Source organism: Phoca vitulina, unplaced genomic scaffold (genome assembly GCF_004348235.1).
Source record: "Phoca vitulina isolate PV1807 unplaced genomic scaffold, GSC_HSeal_1.0 scaffold81, whole genome shotgun sequence".
NCBI lineage: Eukaryota > Metazoa > Chordata > Mammalia > Carnivora > Phocidae > Phoca > Phoca vitulina.
Window position 1 is genome coordinate 4,921,664 of NW_022589784.1, and position 24,747 is coordinate 4,946,410.

The window sequence follows — 24,747 nt, forward strand, 5'->3', positions numbered from 1 at the left end:
TCAATTAATGTGATAGAACACATTAATAAGAGGAGAGAGAAGAACCATATGGTCCTCTCAATTGATGCAGAAAAACATTTGACAAAATACAGCATCCTTTCCTGATTAAAACTCATCAGAGTGTAGGGATAGAGGGAACATTCCTCAATTTCATAAAAACCATCTGTGAAAAGCCCACATGTGAATGTGAATATCATTCTCAATGGGGAAAAGCTGAGAGCATTTTCCTTAAGATCAGTAACACGACAAGGATGCCCACTCTCACCACTGTTGTTCAACATAGTACTAGAAGTCCTAGCAACAGCAATCAGACAACAAAAAGAAATAAAATGTATTCAAATTGGCAAAGAAGAAGTCAAGTCCTAAGATCTTTGGGGTGACATGCAAAGGTCCTGAGATCAGAAAGAATTTGGGGAACTGAGCAAAGGTGAGCATGGCTAATGGGACAAAGTAGAAGATGAGCTGGAGAGGTTGGCAGGTGCCAAGTCACAAAGGGCTGGGTTGCAATTCTGATTTGGGGTGGGTTTGAGTTATGAGCAATTGAGCCAGAGGAAGAGGGTAATGGGAAGCTCAGATGAGAGACCGCAAGTGGCAATGTGCCGGAAGTTTGCAAAGAACAATGTTGCCTTTGTAGATGAAAGAGGAAACTGTTAATGAGAAGAGGTACAACTAAGATGTCCTGCAGGGAAAGGAAATAAACAAGGCATATTGTAAGAAGTGAAGAGCCTGACTCTAAAGACCCAGAGAATAATCCATCCCTTAAAGTTTTTGCAGCACTTTATAAAGTGCTTTCCCACTCTACCAATCAATGTTGGCATTACCGTTTACTCCTCTTTCTTTTACACCCCACACCCAATCCATTGGCAAATCCTGTTAACACCACCTTCAGAATAAACCCCGAATCTTGTGCCTTCCACAGCTCCCAGTGGGGTTGCATCCACCATCCTCGCTTATCTGGACAGGTGTAGGCACCTCCTCCCTGGTCATCCTGCCCCTCTACAGTTCATCTTCCAGCCAGGGGCCACAGGATCCTGTTAAAACCTCAGTCCTGCTGTGTCCTGGCTGTACTCAGACACCTCGTGGCTCCCAATGCTCTCCATAGAAAGCCAGAAGTCTAGCAGATCTAACATGATCTGTCCATGTCCAGGCCTCCAATTTCCCCCTGCCCACCCTGTTCCAGCCACACCGACCTGCTTGTAACTCCACCAAATCTCCAGGCGTGGTCCTGCCCCTTCATGCACTTACTGTTTCCTCTGCCCTAGGTACCTTCATAGCTCACTCACCTCCCTCTGGTCTTTATTCTAATGTTAGCTTCTCAGCAAGGTCTTCATTATTGAGCACCGACTGTGTACTGGGCACTGTTGTATGCACTCAGCACACAGCAGTGAATGACACAGACACAAATCCTTGCTTTCTAGAAACTCAAAGTCCATCAGGGCAACAGACTTAATCACAAAAGTTTTCACAAAGAATTGTCTTAGAAATTGCCTGAAAATTGATTCCATTTCCAACCAGAGCTACCTCTTCTTGGGTAGCAGTAGTGAAAATCCCTCACTTCAGGTTTCGACAGGCTTGGAGCTGCCACTCAACAGCTGTGTGTCCTTGGACAAGTTACTTAACCTCACTGAGCCTCAGTTGTCCATATCTGTGTAATGGGAATTGTATTAGTATCCTACGGCTGCTCTAGCAAATTACCACAAACTTGGTAGCTTCAAACGACAAAAACATTAGCTTACGGGTCTGGAGGTCAGAAGTCCAAAGTGGGTCCCACTGGGCTAAAATCAAGATGTCAGCAGGGCTGTGTTCCTTTCTGGAGGTTCTAGAGGATAATCTGTCTTTTTGCCTTTTCCAGCTTCTATAGGCCACCTGGATTCCTTGCCTGTGTCCCTCCTCCTCCATCTTCAAAGCCGGCAATGACTGGCCAGGTCTTTCTCACATTGTGTCACTTTGCCTCTCCTGGCTTCATCTTCTGTTTATAAGGACCTTTGTGATTACATTGGCCCCATCTGGGTAATCCAGAATAATCTCCAGAATAATCTCTTCATCTTGGGATCAGCTGATTACCAATCTTAATTCCATCTGAAACCTTAGTGCTCCCTTACCACATAGCATAATATATTTGTAGGTTCTGGGGATTAGGATGTGGTCATCTTTGGAGGGGCCATTATTCTGATGACCACAGGAATGATAATATCAAATAAGTCTCTTCCCAGGCACCTAGAAGCCTGCCTCCACCTCTGGCTTTGTCTTTCTGGAGCTCACAATGTGGTGGGGGAAATGATCACTAAAAAGCTAATCACACAAATAACAAGCAACTATAATTATTATAAGTGTCATAGAGGAGGAGCACAGGAAGCCTTGGGAGAGTGAGGGTAGGCTTTCTGGAGGAAATGACACTTAAGCAAGACCTGAGGAGTGAAAAGGAGCTGGCCAGGCAAAGCAGAGGCAAAGGGAATAGCACATGCAAAGGCCCTGAGGTGGGAAGTCTGGAAATGGAGACGAACACGAGATGAGGCTTAAAGACGTCGTTGGGTCTGGTCACAGGGGTCTTGTGGGTCCTGTTAAGTGGTTTGGATTTTAATTCTGAGTGTGACAGGGAGCACTGTAGGCAGGGGTGGAGGTAGATGATCAAATTTGTATTCAGAGATGACTACTATGTGGAGAAGAGATTGGAGGGGACAATGAAGGATTTAGGGATGTAGAATCCAGAAGAGGATCTGTGGAAATGGAGAAAAGTGGGTAGATGCCAAATGCTATTTGGACAGAGAACCACAAGGGCTTGGGGACCCACTGGACGTGAGGGTGAGGGCTAAACAGGTAAACTGAGGTACAAAGAGGTGAAATCACTGGTCTCAGAGCTGAACGGGCTAGGATGTTGTTTTGACTGTTTCCACATAAATGAAACAACAACTTAGAAATTTATTTTTTAGAAGTTCATTCTTTTTCTTCTCATACATCTCCAACTTGTAGGTGGAACAGGGTGACAGGGCTGCCCAGATCATCCTAGCTCCCAGGTGTCTCCCATCTTGTTGCCTCTCTATCCCTCAGCATGGTGGCTTTCCCAAACCATCATCCCCATGGTGAGGAATAGATCAGCCCACTCTGTCCATGTTCCAGCCCAGGGAGAAGGGGAAATGGGAAGGAGGCAACGTGTTTATTCTTTTTAAGGGCATGGCCAAACACTATGCATATCACTTCTACATGTGCCCACTGGGCAGATCTTAGCCTTGTGGCCACACCTAGCTGCAGGAGATGCTGGGAATGCAGTCTTTAACTGGATGGTCATGTTACTAAAAAGAAGCAGGAGAGATGGGTCTGGGGCAATAGCTGCTGTTCTCTCCTTGGAGGTTTGCTGCTGGAGCTTTAACCCAGGTCTTCTCTGCTCCAAAGGCTGAAATGTTGAGTCTCAGACTCTTGTGTCTAGAGTTCTGATGCTCATGGTGTGGGCCATGGACCAGCAGCATCAGCATCATTCAGGGGCTTGTGAGAAATGTAGAATGTCAGGCCCCTTCCTAGACCTGCAGAATCGGCATCTGCTTTTCCCAGATCTGGGACCCAGGTGAGGCAGATGCTGTTGGTCTGAGGACCACACCTGCATTAGCAAGTGTCCAGGTCAGTGCATCTAACACTTTCCTGTGCACACAGATCACACAATGGTCTTGCTAAAATGCAGATTCTGATTTATCAGTTCTGGGGTGGGGCCTGAGATGTTGCCTTTCCATCAAGCTCCCAGGTAGTGCTGATGCTCCCACTTGACAGCACTGAACAGTTTCTCAGGGCTGTTATAACCAGTTGCCATAAACCAGGAGGCTTAAAAGAACAGAAATCTATTCTCTCACTGTTCTGGGGGCCAGAAATCTGAAATCAAGGTGTCTGCAGGGCCATGCTTTCTCTGAAGGCTCTAAGCGAGAGTTTGTTCTGGTGTGGCTGGCAGTCCTTGGTGTTCCTTGGTTTGTAGGCACATCACTCCAGTCTCTGCCTCTGTCGCCCACATGGTGTTCTCCCTGAGCCTGTCTCTGTGCCTCTTCTCCTTTTCTTATAAGGACGTCAATCATATCAGATTAAGGGACCATCCTACTCCAGTAGGATCTCATCCTCACTGAGGTCTTTTTTTTTTTTAATTTTTATTTATTTATTTGAGAGAGAGAGAGCGAGCATGAGAGAGAGAGAGAGAAAGAGAGAGAGAAAGCACGAGCAGTGGGGAGGGGCAGAGAGAGAGGGAGAAGCAGACTTCCCACCCAGCAGGGAGCAGGATGCGGGACTCCATCCTAGGACCCTGGGATCACGACCCAAGCTGAAGGCAGATGCTAAACTGACAGCCACCCAGGCATCCCCTTCACTGAGGTCTTAATTACATTTACAAAGACTCTATTTCCAAATAAGTTTGCATTCTCAGGGACCAGGGTTTAGGGCTTCAGCATATTTTTTGGGAGGCACAGTTCAGCCCACAGCAGTCCCCTTCATATTCTCATGCTGGCTCCCTTTGAAGCCCACTCTGGGGCTCTAATTTGACCTCTTCCCTCTGTGCTGCCCAGATGTGAATGAGTGTCTGGATACCACCATGTGCCCAGCTTACGCAACCTGCACCAACACTTTGGATAGTTACTACTGCACTTGCAAACGAGGCTTTCTGTCCAGCAATGGACTGACGCAGTTCAGGGGCCAAGGAGTGACATGCGAAGGTAAGTACATACCCCCTCAAAACCCTCCAGCATATTGTAGGAAAATCAGGTGGAAGCTGGCTGGGTAGTGGATGTAGGTACTTTTTCTTTTCCTGAACATTTTTCTCCTCCTAACCCTCCCTTATCCTTCTTTTCTTTCTTTTTCTTTTCTTAAAAATTTTTTTAATTTAAATTCAGTTAGCCAACATAGAGTATATCATTGTTTTCTTTCTTTTTCTATAATGACAATGATTCCTGCTCACTCAACATTCCAACGATTCAGAGCTAACATTAGAATGAAAATAAAAGTAAAAACCATGCTATTTGTCAATATCCAAAAATAACCACTGATTTCATTTTGGGAAGTCTCCTTTTGGTTGTCTCTCCATGCAGAAAACAACAATTTCTAACATTCACTGAGTACCAGGTCCCCTGTGAAGGGCTTTCTATGCATTTTTACATTAAACTGAGTGCAGGCATCATGATGATCCCCACCGTACAGATGAGGAAACTGCTTGGGGCACTGGAATGACTCATCACGGTCTTGTGGTTGAACTGGCCTCCAAACCCACATCTTTCTGACTAACAGCAATTTCTGAATCACGTCGCCTAGTTGTGAGGTGTTGGGGAAACGTATTTACCCTCTCTAAGCCTCAATGTTTCCATCTGTAGAATGAGTGTATGAGAGTACCTACCTCAAAGGATAGTTGGGAAAATTAAATGCAGTCATGTGTATGCAGTGTGCTAGGCACAGTACAAGTGTTGTAAGTAATATAAATTGAAATAATCCCCAGAATGAGCAAAGTTCTTTGTCTGTATTTCTTATATTTAAATGCCAATTCTCCCCTTGACAGTCAAGATCTGACTGTGCCTCTGAATAAGAGCAGGGGTCGGCAAACTATTTTATGCAAGGGGCCAGAGAGTAAATATTTTGGAGGTTGCAAGCCATATGATCTCTCTCATGACTACTTAATACTCCAGTTTTAGTGCAAAAGCAGCCATAGATGATACACGAAGGAATGATGTGGCTTTGTTCCAACAAAACCTTATTTATACAAACAAGTGGTGGACTGGATTTGACCCATGAGCTGTAGTTTGCTAGGCTCTGAATAAGATAATTCATTTCCATTGTTGTAGTACCCAGGGTGCTCCCAAATCCTTCTTTACCTTTGGGTTACAGTTCATGGGTTATTTGGTAAGCTTCAGTAGTCCTGATGGGCTCCGGTTTCCAAATTTGGGTTGAAATCAACATTCCGCATCTAGAAAATTATGGGATACTACAGCAAGGATTTCATCCCCTTTATGACTTTGACCTCCCTATGGTGCCCGATATCTTGTGAATATTCAGTAGATACTTGTTGAATGAAGCAACACGTTACCTTATTCTTTATGTCAACTACAGATTTAATCAGCCTTAATTGGTTGTTTCTAATGTTTTACTACTTCAAATAAAAGTGGAATGAACATTCCTATGGTCTGATCTTGATGTAGAGGGGCAGCTCCCAATTTCTGTCTAGGAGAGGCACAGTTTTCTGGGAGGAGCTATAAAAGACTTGCCTTGAAGCTGTATTTGCACAACAAATATGTAGCAAGAGTTTAGGATGACTTGGCAGACCAGGGCTGAAGGAGACTTGGGTTGGACCACCCCATGGTACCACGACTGCACAATTTTATGGGTCCTCCAATTAGTAAATTGCTCTTTGTGGGTTTGCAAATTGTTCTTTTTTATCTACTGCTGGGTAGCAGAGCACCTGCGAACTTAGTACATCAAAATAATGGCAATCATTTTTTTGTTCATGAATCTGTCATGATTCCGCAGCACCTCACAACATGTCTCCCTATCTGTCATTTGGGTTGAGTTTGGTGAGTGTGGCTTGTCTCTGTTCCATGCAGTGTCAACTGAGTTGGGTCAAGTGGGGGCTAGAGGATCCACTTTAAAGAGAGCACACTCACATGGCTGGTGAGCTGGTGCTGGCCTTAGGCTGGCTGCTCCACCAGGGCTGTGGGCTGGAGGTCTTGGTTCTTCTCCATATGAGCTGCTTTTTTCATGGCTGGTTCCTCACAGTATGGTGGCTGAGTTCCAAGAGAACAGGGAGGGAGTGCACGGTATCTTTAGGACTTGGTGTCACCACCTTCACAGTCACAGCATGCTCAGGTTCAAGGGGAGGGAATATAGACCCCACTCCTTGCTGGAAGGAATACAAATTCCCATAGAATGAAGGGCATACAGCATGGAAGACATCATTTCTGCCATCTTTGAAAATACAACCTGCTACACATGATGAGGCAAGTTTGTAACTCCAACTCTTTCTGTGTCCAGATATAGATGAATGTTCTCAAAGCTCCCCACCATGTGGTCCTAACTCAGTCTGCAGAAACCTTCTGGGGAGATACAAGTGCAGCTGTTTCCCTGGTTTCTTTTCTCCCACCGGAAATGACTGGGTCATGGGAAATCCGGGTCGTTTCTCCTGCACAGGTAATGCTCTCAGGCATGGGTCTTTGGTGAACAGTGACCACTTAAGTTGGGTACATGTGTCCCTCACCTTAGACACACAATCTTTGGTCTGCTCACTCTCCTCCACTGCTCCTCAGACATCAATGAATGCCTCTCCAGTGGTGTCTGCCCAGAGCATGCTGAGTGTATCAACTCCTTGGGAAGCTACAGTTGCAGCTGCCGGGTTGGATTCATCTCTCACAACTCCATCTGTGAAGGTATAGAGGACCTGTTTTTCTTTATTTACCTACTTAATTAATTAAGAACCACCTTACTTAATGATCCTGTGAGGTAGGGATTATGATCTTCACTTTGGGGATGAGAAAATTAAGGCTCAGAGCATTGAAGCAACTTCCCCAAGGATACAAAGCTGTTCAGTAGAAGAGGCAGGATTTGAATTCCTGCTGAGGGCCTACTATGAGTCAAGCAGTGGGTCAGGCAGTACTTGAGAGTGATGAAGGGCTCTCTCCCTAGAGTGATATCCTTCCAGAGAATATTGGCAATGTCTGGAGACATTTTTGATTGTCACAACTGGTGGTGGGGAAGGAGGGTTGTGGGTGCTACTGTGATCCAGTGGGGGGAGAGGCCAGAGATGCTGCTAAACACCCTGCAATGCATGGAACAGCTTCCCTACAACCAAAAATAATCCGGTCCCAGATGCCTGTAGTTCTGAGGTAGAGAAACTGTCCTGGGGAGAGCTCAGACTCAAACTTCAGAACTTTTACTAAACTGTATTTGACTCAAGACCTGAGAGTTACCCTCAACCCCCCACCACACCTCCATATTAAAACAGTCATCATATCTTGGGGAATTTACCTGCTAAATATGTCTTAAATCTCTCCATTCTTCCCCATCCTTGGTCCGGGTTTCACTGTTATTTTAGCAGACTCCTCACTGGGCTTTCCTTTCCTCCAGTTTTGTCCCCTTGAATCCATCCTCCAAACTGTAGCCAGAATATTCTCACAAGATGCAAGGGCTCCATCTTCCTGAGTCTGGTGCAGTGCTATCATGCTCATTTGTAGGGAGGGTGACTCCATCAAGTAAGGCATGGAGTGATCAAGACCTTATCACATCCCCTTGGCTTGGAATGAGAGATATTTGAAGTCCTCTCTGATTTTTCTGATCCATCTGTAGCAGTTAGCTATTGCTGAGTAACAAATCACCCTGAAAGTCAGTAGCTAGAAACAAACACCATCTATTTGGCTTTCTATTCTGTGCATTCAAAGTTTAGGTTGGGCTCTGCCGGGTCAGTTCTTTGGGTCTCTATTGGGCTTTTTATGTGTCTGTGGTCAGCTGTGGGTCAGCTTTGCTCATCTCGGCTGGGCTGCCTCACATGTCAGGGGGGTCATCTGGGATGATCCATCTCTCTTCTACTTTGTCTCCCATTCTTCATTAGGCTAGTCTAGTGCTTGTTCATATGGAAGAAGCAAGGAGCCCAAAGAATGAACAGAAGCAAATAACTCTCTAGGGGTCTAAGTATGGAACTGGCACCATATCATTTCTGCTGCATTCTATTGGCAAGTGAACATCATAGGCCAGCTAGATTCAAGATGTGGGGAAACAAGCTCCACATCTTAAAAGAGTAGTGGCAAAAAGTCACATTGCACCACACCATCTGCAGCCCATAGTGTAGGTACGGGGAAGAGTAAAGAAGGACAGCCATGTCTATGGTCATTACTTTTTGGAGCTATTTACCACTCTCCGGTTATATATGTTGGGACAGAATTTATTCTCATGGCCATGCCTAACTGCAAGGGAGATGAGAAGGAAGGCGAGAACATGCACAGCAAATCTCTGTTTGCAGTCTCCTGTTCTCATTTCTTCATTCACTTTGACTTGGGTTTTCATTTCCACTGAACAGATGTGGATGAATGTGCTGATCCCGGAATTTGCCCAGAGCATGCGACTTGCCACAACAGTCCTGGAAGCTACTCTTGTGTCTGCAACCTAGGATTTGAATCTAGCAGTGGAAACGTGAACATCCAGGGCCCAGGAGAAACATGTGAAGGTAGGTGGGAGGGGTTTGTTGGGGAACAAGATCCAAGTCTGTTGGCAAAGACCACAGTGGTAGGGGAGGGGTCAGGATGAGTCTGGGTTGAGCTCAAAGTCCTCACCTGCTAAGCTGAAGCCAATAATCACTCATTCATTCATTCATTCATTCATGCACTCATTCAACAAATACTTCCTGAGCACCTACTATATGTCAGGCACTATTCTAGGTGGATACAGCAGTGAATAACAGAGGCAAAACTATTTGTTCTCCTGGAACCATCATCCAGTGCCGGGAGAGATAGATAGCAACATAAATGCATGAACATACTGTGTGCCAGGAATAGTTGAAGGCGATAAAATAAATAAGGCAGGAAAGGTGGATAAGGAGAGCTGGGGATGGGGTTCTACTTTTAATAGAGTAGTAAGGAAAGACCATGCTGAGAAATTGATATTTGAGAAAAGATGTGAAGGATGTGAGGGAGTGAATATTGGGTATCTGGGGAAGGGTGTTCTAGGAGGAGGAAACAGCAGGTACAGAAGCCTGGAGGCAGGATCCCAGCCAAGGTGTTATGCTTTTCCATTCACGTGCTCATTGTCTTCCCAACAACCTGGTATCAGTGTATTTTATACCCATTTTACAGATGAGAAAAATGAGCCTCCATTGTGTTGGAACAACAGTCAAATAGATAGGAAGTAGGGAAGTCAGGATCCGAAATGTGCCGAGTGTGATTTCACACCCTGTGCTCTACCATCATGCTATTCTGCCTCCAAATGAGGTTGCGACATCTGGAAACGCAGGTTGGGGGCTTGCCTCGGGCCAGCATCGACTTAATCCCCAAATTCCCAGACTCTGACTCAAGACAGCCTGGGAATCTGTCCTCTAACAAGTCCAGAAGCAGATAGAGCCTGATTTTAAATCCTGGGTGTGCCTTTCACAGGCTGTGTGACTCTGCACAATTATGAAGCCTCAGTTTCCTTATCTGAAAAACGGAAATAATGTTAGTGTGCACCTCACAGGGGCTACTGTGAAGCATTTCTTGAACAGGTGCATGTAGGACCTTCCTCAGCACCTGTCACAAAAAAGCTCAACATGTCACAGTTAATTTTTTATTTTAGTTAACAAACACTTACCTCATACTTGCTGTTCTCCAGGCTCTTTTCTGAGTCCTTCACAGATATCACCTTATTTAATTCTCCAAACAACCCTAGGGGGTGAGTACTATCATTATCCCCGTCTGACAGATGGTGGTGCTGAGACACACAGAGGTGAATTATCTTGCCCATGCATTAGTCAGCTCAGGGCCGCCAGAACAAAACACCGCAGACAGGGCAGTTTCAACAACTGAGATTTATTTTCTCTATATTCTGGAGGCTGGAAGTCTGAGATCATGGTCAGAGAGGGCTCTCTTCCTGGCTTCTGGACGACTGCCTTCATTCTGCGTCCTTATGGAGAGTGAGCTCTGGTGTCTTTTCCTCTTCTTTTAAGGGCATTAATCCCATCTTAAGATCTCCTCTTAACCTCATCATCTTGCAAAGGCTCCATGTCCAAACACCACTGAGTGTTAAGGCTTTAAGATATGAATTCGGCAGGGGCGCATAATTCAGTCCACAGCACCCAGTAACACACAGACTATAAGGACAGAGCCATGCTTTGAACCTAGGCTGTCTGTGCCCTCCACCCCTCCACTCAGACACTTCTCAATTATTATTATTGATAACGTAGTGATTCCTTGGAAAGGAATTGAGATTTATCAAAGAAAGAGTGAGGCAAGTGAGTTCAAGGCTCAGGGAGAAGAGAATAAGCCTTCATGAATCTCCAGGTAATCAGTGAATCTGGATCAGGAATTACTAAAGGATTAGAAAAGAAAGATAAGCTGGGTGAGCTTAGGTGGGACCAGACTCTTGGGGGTGTCATGTGTTTTAATGAGGAGTTTGGATTTTATCCCAAGCTGCAGAGAGCCTCATCAGGAGATTTGTGTGGGTCACAGACCTGCCTCTTTGCGCTTCCTTTCAGCAGACTTTAGGAGGGTGCGAGCAGAGCCCAGAAGACTCACTGGCTCTGGTCTGGGTGGGATTGTGGATTGCCACAGCTTCGCCATCCTTCATCCTTTTGACTTAGACTGGTTTTCTTCCTAGATGTGGACGAATGTGACAAGAACTCAGCTCTTTGTGGCCTCAGCTCCATCTGTATCAACATCTTGGGAAAATACAATTGCTCCTGCCTGCCTGGGTTCTTTTCACCTGCTGTTTGGACCCCTGAGAAACCAGAGGATTTCAGATGTATAGGTAATGCTCCCAGGCATTCTGAGCACTTTCGATGGATGTCAATCCACCCTGAAACATAGTGGCTTACGAAGAACGCTTTGTGCTTGCTCATGATTCTGTAGGTTGACCGAATGGTTTTTCCGGGTCACTAGGATGGCTGCCAGGTCCAAAATGGCCTCGCTTACGTAGCTAGTAGTTGGTGCTGGCGTCTGGCTGGGAGCTCAGCTGGGCCCCTCAGTTTCCCTCATGGGCCCATCCTCATGGATTCTTGGGCTTCCTCAGAGCATGGCAGCTGGTTTCCAGTAAGGGAAGTTGCAAAGGGAAGGAAGCAGAAACTGCTGGTTCCTGTAATACCTGGGCTTGGAAGTCCCAGAACGTTACTTCTGCCACATTCTCCTGGCCGAAGTCATGGGGCCAGCCTAGATGCCAAGGAAGGGGAAATTAACTCCCCATCTCATTGGGGGACAACAAATGCACACAGGAAGTGGAGGGAGGAATTGATGGCAGCCGTCTTTGGAGGATGTACTCTACTGTAGAACATGTCTTATGTTCTTTGACCCCAGGGCAAATACATGCTTCTTTTCATTAAAAATGTTCTATTTCTTTTCATTCATTGATCTTCATCAGCTGTTGACATTGTTAGAGGCAGAACAATAAAGAGGCAAATTTGAAAGGGACCTTAGAGATAAACTAATACAGCATTCCAGGCTCCTAGGCATCTTTTCAGGACCCCTTTTCGGTTAGATTATCACCACTCTTATTTGTTTTAACTACTCAGTAGGTTTCACTTTGCATGAAAGAAGGTTTCCTCAGCTAAAACAGTTTTGAAAACCACGCACCTAGTCCAGCTCCATATGCAAAATGTAAATTCCACTTGTGCTATTTCTTTGTTTTAAGTGCTATTTCTTTTATTATTATTATTGTGTTCAATTGGCCAACATATAGTACATCATTAGCTTTTGATGCAGTGTTCAATGATTTATTAGTTGTGTATAGAATTGCAGTGGGCACTATTTCTTTTTTTAAAAAAGATTTTATTTATTTGAGAGAGAGAGATAACATGGGAGGGTAGGGGCGGGGGGAGAAGGAGAAGCAGACTCCCCGCTGAGCAGGGAGCCTTTGGGGGGCTCGATCCCAGGACCCTGGGATCTGAGCCGAAGGCAGATGCTTAACCAACTGAGCCACCTAGGCACCACCACCCCCATCTGTGCTATTTCTTTTTTCTTTCTTTCTTTCTTTTTTTTTTCTTGCAGAATGTGCCCTCTTTAATACCCATCACCAGGCTAACCCATCCCTCCATCCCCTCCCCTCTAGAACCCTCAGTTTGTTTCTCAGAGTCCATAGTCTTTCATGGTTCATCTCCCCCTCTGATTTCCCCCCCTTCATTCTTCAACTCCTGCTATCTTCTTCTTCTTTTTTTTTTTTAAACATATAATGTATTATTTGTTTCAGAGGTACAGGTCTGTGATTCAACAGTCTTACACAATTCACAGTGCTTACCATAGCACATACCCTCCCCAATGTCTATCACCCAGCCACCCCATCCCTCCCACCCCCCACCACTCCAGCAACCCTCAGTTTGTTTCCTGAGATTAAGAATTCCTCATATCAGTGAGGTCATATGATACATGTCTTTCGCTGATTGACTTATTTTGCTCAGCATAATACCCTCCAGTTCTAGCCACATCGTTGCAAATGGCAAGATTTCGTTCCTTTTGATGGCCGCATAATATTCCATTGTATATATAGACCACATCTTCTTTATCCATTCATCTGTTGATGGACATCTTGGCTCTTTGCACAGTTAAGATATTGTGGACATTGCTGCTATAAATATTGGGGTGCATGTACCCCTTCAGATCCCTACATTTGTATCTTTGGGGTAAATACCCAGTGGTGCAATTGCTGGGTTGTATGGTAGCTCTATTTTCAGCTTTTTGAGGAACCTCCATACTGTTTTCCAGAGTAGCTGCACCAGCTGGCATTCTCACCAACAGTGTAGGAGAGTTCCCCTTTCTCCGCATCCCCACCAACATCTGTCATTTCCTGACTTGTTAATTTTAACCATTCTAACTGGTATGAGATTGTATCTCATTGAGGTTTTGATTTGGATTTCCCCGATGCTGAGCAATGTTGAGCACTTTTTCATGTGTCTGTTGGCCATTTAGATGTCTTCTTTGGAAAAATGTCTGTTCATGTCTTCTGCCCATTTCTTGATTGGATCATTTGTTCTTTGGGTGTTGAGTTTAAGAAGTTCTTTATAGATTTTGGATACTAGCCCTTTATCTGATATGTCATTTGCAAATATCTTCTCCCATTCTGTTGGTTGTCTTTTGGTTTTGTTGACTGTTTCTTTTGCTGTGCAAAAGTTTTTTTTTTTTTTTTTTTAAGATTTTATTTATTTATTTGACAGAGAGAGACATAGAGAGAGAGGGAACACAAGCAGGGGCAGTGGGAGAGGGAAAAGCAGGCTTCCCGCAGAGCAGGGAGCCCGATGAGGGGCTCGATCCCAGGAACCTGGGATCATGACCTGAGCCGAAGGCAGGTGCTTAACGACTGAGCCACCCAGGCGCCCCAGTGTGCAAAAGCTTTTTAACTTGATGAAGCCCCAATAGTTCATTTTTGCCCTTGCTTCCCTTGCCTTTGGCGATGTTTCTAGGAAGAAGTTGCTGCGGCTGAGGTCGAAGAGGTTGCTGCCTGTGTTCTCCTTTAGGATTTTGATGCACTCCTGTCTCACATTTAGGTCTTTCAACCATTTGGAGTCTATTTTTGTGTGTGGTGTAAGGAAATGGTCCAGTTTCATTCTTCTGCATGTGGCTGTCCAATTTTCCCAACACCATTTGTTGAAGAGACTGTCTTTTTTCCATTGGACATTCTTTCCTGCTTTGTTGAAGATTAGCTGACCATAGAGTTGAGGGTCCATTTCTGGGCTCTCTATTCTGTTCCATTGGTCTATGTGTCTGTTTTTGTGACAGTACCATACTGTCTTGATGATTACAGCTTTGTAATAGAGCTTGAAGTCCAGAATTGTGATGCTGCCAGCTTTACTTTTCTTTTTCAACATTCCTCAGGCTATTCGGGGTCTTTTCTGGTTCCATACAAATTTTAGGATTATTTGTTCCATTTCTTTGAAAAAAGTGGATGGTATTTTGATGGGGGTTGCATTGAATGTGTGGATTGCTCTAGGTAGCATTGACATCTTCACAATATTTGTTCTTCCAATCCATAAGCATGGAACGTTTTTCCATTTCTTTGTGTCTTCCTCAATTTCTTTCATGAGTATTTTATAGTTTTCTGAGTACACATTCTTTGCCTCTTTGGTTAGATTTGTTCCTAGGTATCTCATGGTTTTGGGTGCAATTGTAAATGGGATTGACTCCTTCATTTCTCTTTCTTCTGTCTTGTTGTTGGTGTATAGGAATGCCACTGATTTCTGTGCATTGATTTTATATCCTGCCACTTTACTGAATTCCTGTATGAGTTCTACCAGTTTTGGGGTGGAGTCTTTTGGGTTTTCCACATAAAGTATCATATTATCTGCAAAGAGTGAGAGTTTGACTTCTTCTTTGCCGATTTGGATGCCTTTGATTTCTTTTTGTTGTCTGATTGCTGTGGCTAGGACTTCTAATACTATTTTGAATAGCAGTGGTGATAGTGGACATCCCTGCCGTGTGCCTGACCTTAGGGGGAAAGCTCTCAGTTTTTTCCCATTGAGAATGATATTTGCTGTGGGTTTTTCATAGATGGCTTTTATGATATTGAGGTATGTACCCTCTATGCCTATACTCTGAAGAGTTTTGATCAAGAAAGGATGCTGTACTTTGTCAAATGCTTTTTCTGCATCTACTGAGAGGATCATATGGTTCTTGTTCTTTCTTTTATTAATGTATTGTATCACATTGATTGATTTGTGGATGTTGAACCAACCTTGCAGCCCAGGGATAAATCCCACTTGGTTGTGGTGAATAATCCTTTTAATGTACTGTTGGATCCTATTGGCTAGTATTTTGTGAGAATTTTTGCATCCATGTTCATCAAGGATATTGGTCTGTAATTCTCCTTTTTGATGGGGTCTTTGTCTGGTTTTGGGATTAAGGTAATGGTGGCTTCGTAAAACGAGTTTGGAAGTTTTCCTTCCATTTCTATTTTTGGGAACAGTTTCAAAAGAATAAGTATTAATTCTTCTTTAAATGTTTGGTAGAATTCCCCTGGGAAGCCATCTGGCCCTGGGCTTTTGTTTGTTGGGAGATTTTTGATGACTGCTTCAATTTCCTTAGTGGTTATAGGTCTGTTCAAGTTTTCTATTTCTTCCTGGTTCAGTTTTGGTAGTTGATACATCTCTAGGAATGCATCCATTTCTTCCAGATTATCTAATTTGCTGGCATATAGTTGGTCACAATATGTTCTTATAATTGTTTGTATTTCTTTGGTGTAGGTTGTGATCTCTCCTCTTTCATTCGTGATTTTATTTATTTGGGTCGTTTCTCTTTTCCTTTTGATAAGTCTGGCCAGGGGTTCATCAATCTTGTTAATTCTTTCAAAGAACCAGCTCCTAGTTTCGTTGACCTGTTCTACTGTTCTTTTGGTGTCTATTTCATTGATTTCTGCTCTGATCTTTATTATTTCTCTTCTCCTGCTGGGTTTAGGCTTTATTTGCTGTTCTGTCTCCAGCTCCTTTAGGTGTAGGGTTAGGTAGTGTATTTGAGACCTTTCTTGTTTCTTGAGAAAGGCTTGTATTGCTATATACTTTCCTCTTAGGACTGCCTTTGCTGCATCCCAAAGATTTTGAACAGTTGTGTTTTCATTTTCATTGGTTTCCATGAATTTTATTAATGCTTCTTTAATTTCCTGGGTGACCCATTCATTCTTTAGTAGGATGCTCTTTAGCCTCCATGTATTTGAGTTCTTTTTGACTTTCCTCTTGTGATTGAGTTCTAGTTTCAAAGCATTGTGGTCTGAAAAGATGCAGGGAATGATCCCAATCTTTTGGTACCAGTTGAGACCTGATTTGTGACCTAGGATGTGATCTATTCTGGAGAATGTTCCATGGGCACTAGAGAAGAATATGTATTCTGTTGCTTTGGGATGGAATGTTCTGAATATATCTGTGAAGTCCATTTGGTCCAGTGTGTCATTTAAAGTCTTTATTTCCTTGTTGATCTTTTGCTTACATGATCTTGATCTGTCCATTTCAGTGATGGGGGTGTTAAAGTCCCCCACTATTATTGTATTGCTGTCGATGTGTTTCTTTGCTTTTGTTATTAATTGGCTTATATAATTGGCTGCTCCCATGTTAGGGGCATAGATATTTACAATTGTTAGATATTCTTGTTTGGATACACCCTTTAAGTAGGATATAGTGTTCTTCCTTATCCCTTATTACAGTCTTTGGTTTAAAATCTAATTAGTCTGATATAAGGATTGCTACCCCAGCTTTCTTTTGGTGTCCATTAGCATGGTAAATGGTTTTCCACCCCCTCACTTTCAATCTGGGGGTGTCTTTGGGTCTAAAATGAATCTCTTGCAGACAGCATATCGATGGGTCTTGTTTTTTTTTATCCAATCTGATACCCTGTGTCTTTTGATTGGGGCATTTAGTCCATTTACATTAAGGGTAACTATTGAAAGATATGAATTTAGTGCCATTGTATTGCTTGTAAGGTGACTGTTACCGTATATTGTCTGTGTTCCTTTCTGGTCTATGTTTCTTTTAGGCTCTCTCTTTGCTTAGAGGACCCCTTTCAATATTTCTTCAATATTTCTTGTAGGGCTGGTTTCGTGTTTGCAAATTCCTTTAGTTTTTGTTTGTCCTGGAAGCTTTTTATCTCTCCTTCTATTTTCAGTGCCAGCCTAGCTGGATATAGTATTCTTGGCTGCATATTTTTCTCATCTAATGCTCTGAATATATCCTGCCAGTCCTTTCTGGCCTGCCAGGTCTCTGTGGATAGGTCTGTTGCCAATCTAATGTTTCTAACATTGTAGGTTACAGATCTCTTCTCCTGAGCTGCTTTCAGGATTTCCCTTTGTCTCTGAGACTCGTAAGTTTTACTATTAGATGTCAGGGTGTTGACCTATTTTTATTGATTTTGAGGGGGGTTCTCTGTGCCTCCTGGATTTTGATGTGTTTCCTTCCCCAAATTAGGGAAGTTCTCTGCTATAATTTGCTCCAATATACCTTCTGCCCCTCTCTCTCTTTCTTCTTCTTCTGGGAGCCCAATTATTCTAATCTTGTTTCATCTTATGGTATCACTTATCTCTCGAATTCTGGCCTCGCGATCCAGTTGTTTATCTCTCTTTTTCTCAGCTTCTTTATTTTCCATCATTTGGTCTTCTATATCACGAATTCTCTCTTCTGCCTCATTTATCCTAGCAGTTAGAGCCTCCATTTTTTATTGCACCTCATTAATAGCCTTTTTGATTTTGACTTGGTTAGATTTTAGTTCTTTTATTTCTCCAGAAAGGGTTTCTCTCATAACTTCCATGCTTTTTTCAAACCCAGTTGGTATCTTTAAAATCATCATTTTGAACTCTAGTTCCGACATCTTACTAATGTCCGTATTGATTAGGTCCCTGGCAGTTGGTACTGCCTCTTGTTCTTTTTGTTGAGGTGATTTTTTCCGTCTTGTCATTTTGTCCAGAGGAGAATAGATGAATGAGAGAACAAAATGGTAACAGGGTAACAACATCCCCAGAAAATATACACTGAACAAATCAGAAAAGACCTGAAACCAGGGGAAAAGAAAGGGAAAGAAAGAAAAAAAAAATGAAAAAGAAAAAGATAAAAACAAATAAACAAAAACATACAAAAAAAAAAAAACAGAATATGATCAAATATGATCAGGCTGGTGCATTGATCAGTGCCACACACTAGATTTGGGGCGTATTTTGGTCTATTAGAAGAAAGTGCCTCCCAAAATTTTAAAGAAAGAAAAACTTATATATGTACAAAAAATAAGGGTTAATACGATGAAGGGATGGAATATGACTGTAAAGATGAAAATTATAAAAGATTTTATTAAAGGAATTGATAAGATAAGAAGTTGGTTGAAAAAAGAAAGAAGAGGACTTAAAGAAAAAAGAGGGGGAGAGAATGTGATCAGGCAGGAGACTAGAACAAAGCCATACACTAGAGATTTAGGGTATATTTTGATCTGTTAGAAGAAACTGTATCCAAAATTTTAAAGAGAGAACAACTTATATATATACCAAAAATAAGGTTAACTACTATGAAGGGATAGAATATGACTCTAAAAATGAAAAATAAAAAAGATTTTTTAAAAAAGAGATTGATAAGATGTTGGTTGAAAAAGGAAAAAGAAAAATTCAAAAAAAAAAAGAAAGTTAAAAAAAATTAAAGTTGAAAGACTAAAGAATCATGGGGAAAAAGCCATGAATTCTATGTGCAGTATTCCCCTAGCTCTGGAATTCTGCCGTTCTCATTGATCGGTAAACTTGGTCTTGGCTGGCTGTTCTTGCTGATCTTCTGGGGGAGGGGCCTGTTGCTGTGGTTCCCAAATGTCTTTGCTGAGGCGGAATTGCCCCGCCCTTGCCGGTCTGGGCTAAGTAATCTGCTCGGGTTTGCTCTCAGGAACTTTTGTTCCCTGCAAGCTTTCCGTACAGCTTTGGAGGCCGAGAGTGAAAATGGCAGCCTCCCAATCTCCGCCCCGGAGGAGACGAGAACTCGGGGCCCCGCTCCTCAGTGAGCCCCCAGAGAAAAGCAGTCAGTCACTCCCGTCTCCCCGGTCTCTGGCCGCACTCCGTGCTCACCCGGCCTGTGACTGAGCATTTCTATCTCTGGCACACGACCCCGTGTGGAGTCTCCAAACCCAGCAGATCCCCACGGTGCACTCCCATGCCACTCCTCCCAGGGGAGGAAGGGGAGTCTCCCCGGATCTGCCGCTTGTTGGGTCCCTGCTGGAAGAGCAGTGGCCCAACTGTGCCGCGGATCACGGTTTATGGCAACCCAGGGCTGAGAGCCCACTCGTCGGCTCCATCTCTGCAGCCGGCTTCCCTGCTCTGATACCTGGGAGCTCTGCCACACTCAGGCACCCCTGGTCTTTCTGTGACACCGAGGGTCCTGAGACCACACTGTCCCCACGAGGGTTCCACCCCCTCGCTTAGCCACTGGAGTGACGTCCCTCAGCGGAGCTGACTTCTAAAAGTTCCGATTTTGTGCTCCGCTGCTCTATCACTTGCTGGTAGCTGGCCAACGGAGCCCCCCTCTCCCGCCATCTATCCTCCCGAATATTGCCTCGGATTCACTTCTCCACACGTCCTACCTTCCAGAAAGTGGTCGCTTTTCTGTTCAGAGATTTGTTGCTGTTCTTTTCTTCAATCTCCTGTTGAGTTCATAAGTGTTTAGAATGGTTTGATCCCTATCCAGCTGAATTCCTGGGACCAGATGAAATTTAGGTCTCCTACTCCTCCGCCATCTTGCTTAGGTCCCATCTGTGCTATTTCTGACGAGCGTTCACCTAGTGGATGCTTAAATGTGTCTGTAAGTGGGGAGCTCACTATTAAAGGAAGGGCACCCTTTGTTTAGAGATGTTTTCTGTGATATCAAGAGGAAATCCACTTCCCTGTACCTTCCAACTGTGGGTCATTCTCCTGTCCTTTGAGATCTCCAAATTAGTCTACATTCATATCCCAAGGACTCCTCCTAATGCTCCATGGTAATGCCCAGTGCAAAACACTGTATACTTGCACAGGCCTCTAATGGATGTTGCCTGTTTATTCCTCCTGTTTTGTGAATTGACAGAGGAATATGAAAACTTTTGCCCTTACCTCCCTCCTGATTATTTTTTTCCCAGGACATTCTATTCCATATATCCCCTATGGCTCAGAAACCTCCAGATGGAGAGGTAACTCCATAGTGCCACGGTGACCTGGCATCCCCCTGTATTAGTAGGCCAGGGTTCCTTGACTCTGGTGCTATTGACATTTTGGGCTCGATAGTTCTTTGTGGTGGTGGGCTGCCCTGGGGACTGTAGGATATTTGGCAGTATCTGTGGCTTCTACCCACTAGATCACCCCCTACCCCCAGCCCAGTCATGACAACCAAAGATGTCTCTAGACATTGCCCAATGTCCCCTGGCAGGGGGTAGAGGGAGCACACTGCCCTCAGTTGAGAATCACTAGCTTAACGCTAATAGAAATTTTTTGCTCTCATTACCATCCAATATAGACATACCTGGCCAGTGGGCAGCTTTTCTCCACATGGTGATATAGGGATCCATTTCCTTGTATCTGTTGGTTCTCATATCCCTTATGGCTTTGGAATCCCTGGTTCAGCCAGTGGTGGGGAAAGAGAGAGAAGGCACACCCACTTTGCAACCACCTTGGCCCAGAAGAGACAAATGTCGTACCTGCTCACATTCTATAAGTGAAAACTAGTCACATGGCCCCACCTACATGCAGAGGGTTCTGGGAAATGTTGTCCCTGCTTGGGCTACCATTTTTTAGGGATAACTCTATGCATTGGAAGCATGACTTTTGGAGGATTGCTAGCCAACTCTGCCTCATGCCCATTCTCTACCCTATAGATATTGATGAGTGCCTTCACATGTGCCCTTCCAATGCAACATGCACCAACACTCCTGGGAGCTACTTTTGCACCTGCTCTCCTGGCTTTGTACCAAGCAATGGACAGCCGAGCTTCACAGACCAAGAAGTCGAATGTAGAGGTGAGAAGAGAGTTTGCTGAACATCCCTAGAAAGAAGTATCTCCTGGTTCTTCTGGGTTGGTTGATATTCTCAAGTTCTTTGCAGATATTGATGAGTGTTCCCAAGATCCATCACCATGTGGCCCCAATTCTGTCTGCACCAATGCCCTGGGCTCCTACAGCTGTAGCTGCATTGGGGGCTTTCAACCCAATCCAGAAGGCTCCTTGAACTTCAGCTGCAAAAGTAATCATTTCTTTGTGTCTCTTGGCAATGGAATCTGTGTCTTGGTTTCGTTGTGAAATCCTCAATCTACTCAAACTCAGGATCTTCCTCTTACTTTTACCTCATCTACAATTCTCTCTTTTCTAATGTATTCATTCACTCATTGATTAATTCACTCATTCAATAAATTATTCTTGGAACATCTATTAGTCAACTAGGCCCCTGTACTAGGCACTGATGATTCAGTCCTGGATGTGATGGACATGATATTCGCCTTCATGTAGTTCATAATCTAGGGAAGGAAGTAGAGAGCACACACATAATTATTTAATAAGCACAATGAGTGTGACTCCTGAAAAATCATAATGTGCTTCAGAGTGAGTAATGAGATATTTAATATACTCTGGGCAAGTGACATTTAAGCTGAAGCTTGAAGGAAGAGTAGGAATTATCCAGATGAAGAGTGGAGATCTCAGTGTGCCAGGTTGTGGCATGTGCAAAGGCCCTGAGGCTAACATAGAGTGAGGACCAGGGGTGATGGCATTAGGTGCACCTTAGGACATGGGCAGAGGTCAGATCCTGCAGGAACTGGTGAGCCATGTGAGGAATTTTGAAGATGGTTTTTTTATTTTCCCCTGAGAACAATAGGGAACTGTGAAAGGTTTAAATTTTTTAAAATTGTGGATACTTGATACATTAAAAATAGAGGTAGCTTATATGGAGGCAATGAAGTATAATAATAAAATGAGTATGCCTGAGGCCCCTCACCAACATGAGAACTAGAATATCATCAATGCCCTTGTGTTTCCTGCATGTTTGTTCCCCATTAGATCTCCCTTAGTCCTCCTCAGAGGGGACTACTGGGAACTTTATGTTTAATTCCCCTACTTAAAAAAATGCCCCCCATGTATGTATCCCTAAACAATACTTCACTACGTTTTGCTTGCTTTGGAGCATTATAAAAATGGCATCATGCTCTGGATAGTCTTTTCTGACCGGATCTTTTCACTCAGTCTCCTGCTTCTCAAAGTCCCTGATGTTTCAGTGTGTAGCTATCATATAATCTGGTAATGGACGGATTTGAAGCAGGGGATAATGAAATCAGATTTGTCTTTCAATCATACTTTGCTGTGGTTGAGCTTTAATTTGGTTGCTTTTGTTTTCTTCCTAGAGATTCCCTTCAAGTGTAAAGAAGATGTGATACCCAACAATGAGCAGGTCCAGCTCTGCAAAGTGGGAGGAGCAGTGGAGCCTGAACATGTTAAGTATTTTTAAGGTTCCTAGCTCTTGAGTTTCCTAGAAGACCTTCTAGAAGTTTCTAGAAGGTTCCTAGAAACCACTCAGGTAGGAGGTTGTTTTGCAGCTTTAACAAAGGCCAAAATAATGGTGACCTAAATTGTATAACAGTTTATTTCTCTCCTTGCAAACAATCTGAGTGTCTGCTGTGGAGAGTTGATATGATGGCTCTGTAAATCCTCTGCCAGCATTAACACAAGCCTCCCAAGATGGCTGCTCCAGCCCCTGCCATCACGTCTGCATTTCAGCTGGTGGGCAGGGGAGAGGGGGAAGTGAAAGGCATAGTTCTTCTCTTTAAGAGTTTAACCCAGTATCACTTCTGTTTATATCTGGCTTCAAGGAAAGCTGAGAAGGGAGGACATTTGTCTATCTAAAACTTGGGAATTCTTTCACTAACAGAAGAAAAGATGTTGTTTTTTTTTTAAATTGTGGTGATTTACGAAAACAATGAATCATGGATCATTACATCAAAACTAATGATGTATTGTATGGTGACTAACATAACTTCATAAAATTAAATTAAATTAAAAAAATAAAAATTGTGGTGAGATAGACCTAAAACTTCACCATTCTAACAACTTATTTATTTTTTATTTAAAAAAATTTTTTTTATGTTCAGTTAGCCAGCATATAGTACATCATAAGTTTTTTTTGCTGTGGTATTTAGTATACTCACCATGGTGTGCAACCATCACTTCTAGCCCTCAAACATTTTCATCCCCTCAAAAGAAACTGTATCCCCAACAACATTGCCCTCCAGTTCCTCCTGCCTCTGGCCCTTGGTAAACACTGATCTGCTCCCTGTGTCCATCAGTTAGTCTATTCTGCATATTTCATATAAGTGTAATCATACAGTATGTGGTTTGTGTGTGTGTGTGTGTGTGTGTGTGTGTGTGTGTGTGGTTTCTCTCACCCAGCATGATGTTTTCAAGGTTCATCCACATTGTAGCAGGTGCCAATGCTTTACTCCTTTTGGTGGCTGAATAATATTCGATTTGGACCACTGGACGTTTTTTTCACACATTCCCCCATCTTTGACCCCACTAAGTAGTTTTGCTGTTTCTTTGTATTTGCTTCTTTTATTCATTGAAGAGAAAGGTGTCGTGACTCCAAGTCTGCTCAAATGGTGAGTTTCCATTTTCCTGAGAATTCTAGAGCCTCCTGACTCCTTAGCTGTTTAGGACCACTCTTGTGGTAGACTGGATGGCCAATGTGTACTTCACATGCTGGGGGATCGATCAATCAGTGGCTCACTCATGCTCTTTCTCTGGGGCACAGGGTTCTTTCTGCACACTAATGAACGCCACCTTCAGTGTTCTGGACGATGCCTGTGGAAACAGAACTGCCGTGGTTTCTCTGAAGGTAACAGCAAAGTCTTTGTAACCGGGTTTCAAGCTTTGAACATCTTGGGGGGACACTTTGGGTACAGAAAGTCCTCTTATTATTAATGGTTGAGTTAGCATTTAATTTATTTCAGCTGCAAGTTTTTAAAATTTAACATACAGTAAAATTGCCCTTCTCTGTCCAGTTTTATGAGTTTTATTACCTAAGTAGATTTGTGTAACCACCACCACAATCAGAATATAGAGCCATTCCTTTTCCTTCCCAAACTCTCCCTTGGGCTTCCCCTTTATCGTCAGATGCTCCCTCCACCGCCAGCCCCAGTAAATCTCTGTCATTAGAGTCTTGTCTTTTCAAGAATATTATATAAATGGAATCACACAGGATGTGGCTTCTTTCTTCTTTCTTTCTTTCTTTTTTTTTTAAAGATTTTTATTTTTTTATTGGGGGGTGAAGAGAGAGAGAGAGCATGAGTGGGGGTGGGGGGAGAGGCAGAGGGAGAGGGAGAAGCAGGCTCCCAGCTGATCAGGGAGCCCCGGGTGGGCCTCAATCCAAGGACCCCGGGTCATGACGTGAGCTGAAGGCAGACGCTTAACCGACTGAACCACCCAGGTGCCCCCAGGATGTGGCTTCTTTCACTCAGCATAATGCCTTTGAGATTCATCAAGGTTGTGATCAATAGTCCCAATTCTTATTTTTTTTATAACTGTTAGTGACATTGTCTACATTCACAACATTGTGTAAACACCACCACCACCACCACCATTCCCCCAAAAGGAAACTTGGACCCACGAAGCAGCTGTTCCTCATCCC

General features: G+C 43.5%; 1 protein-coding gene across 1 annotated transcript in view; it reads left to right on the forward strand.

Moving 5' to 3' along the window:
* ADGRE1 (adhesion G protein-coupled receptor E1) overlaps positions 1 to 24,747 on the forward strand; it is a 59,448-nt gene that overhangs the window by 13,945 nt on the left and 20,756 nt on the right. Inside the window, exons 3-11 of the mRNA XM_032394680.1 lie at positions 4,536 to 4,682; positions 6,982 to 7,137; positions 7,254 to 7,373; positions 9,017 to 9,163; positions 11,284 to 11,433; positions 20,955 to 21,095; positions 21,181 to 21,318; positions 22,469 to 22,557; positions 23,872 to 23,955. Of these exons, the coding sequence (XP_032250571.1) occupies positions 4,536 to 4,682; positions 6,982 to 7,137; positions 7,254 to 7,373; positions 9,017 to 9,163; positions 11,284 to 11,433; positions 20,955 to 21,095; positions 21,181 to 21,318; positions 22,469 to 22,557; positions 23,872 to 23,955 (1,172 nt within the window). The remainder of the gene's footprint in view (positions 1 to 4,535; positions 4,683 to 6,981; positions 7,138 to 7,253; positions 7,374 to 9,016; positions 9,164 to 11,283; positions 11,434 to 20,954; positions 21,096 to 21,180; positions 21,319 to 22,468; positions 22,558 to 23,871; positions 23,956 to 24,747) is intronic.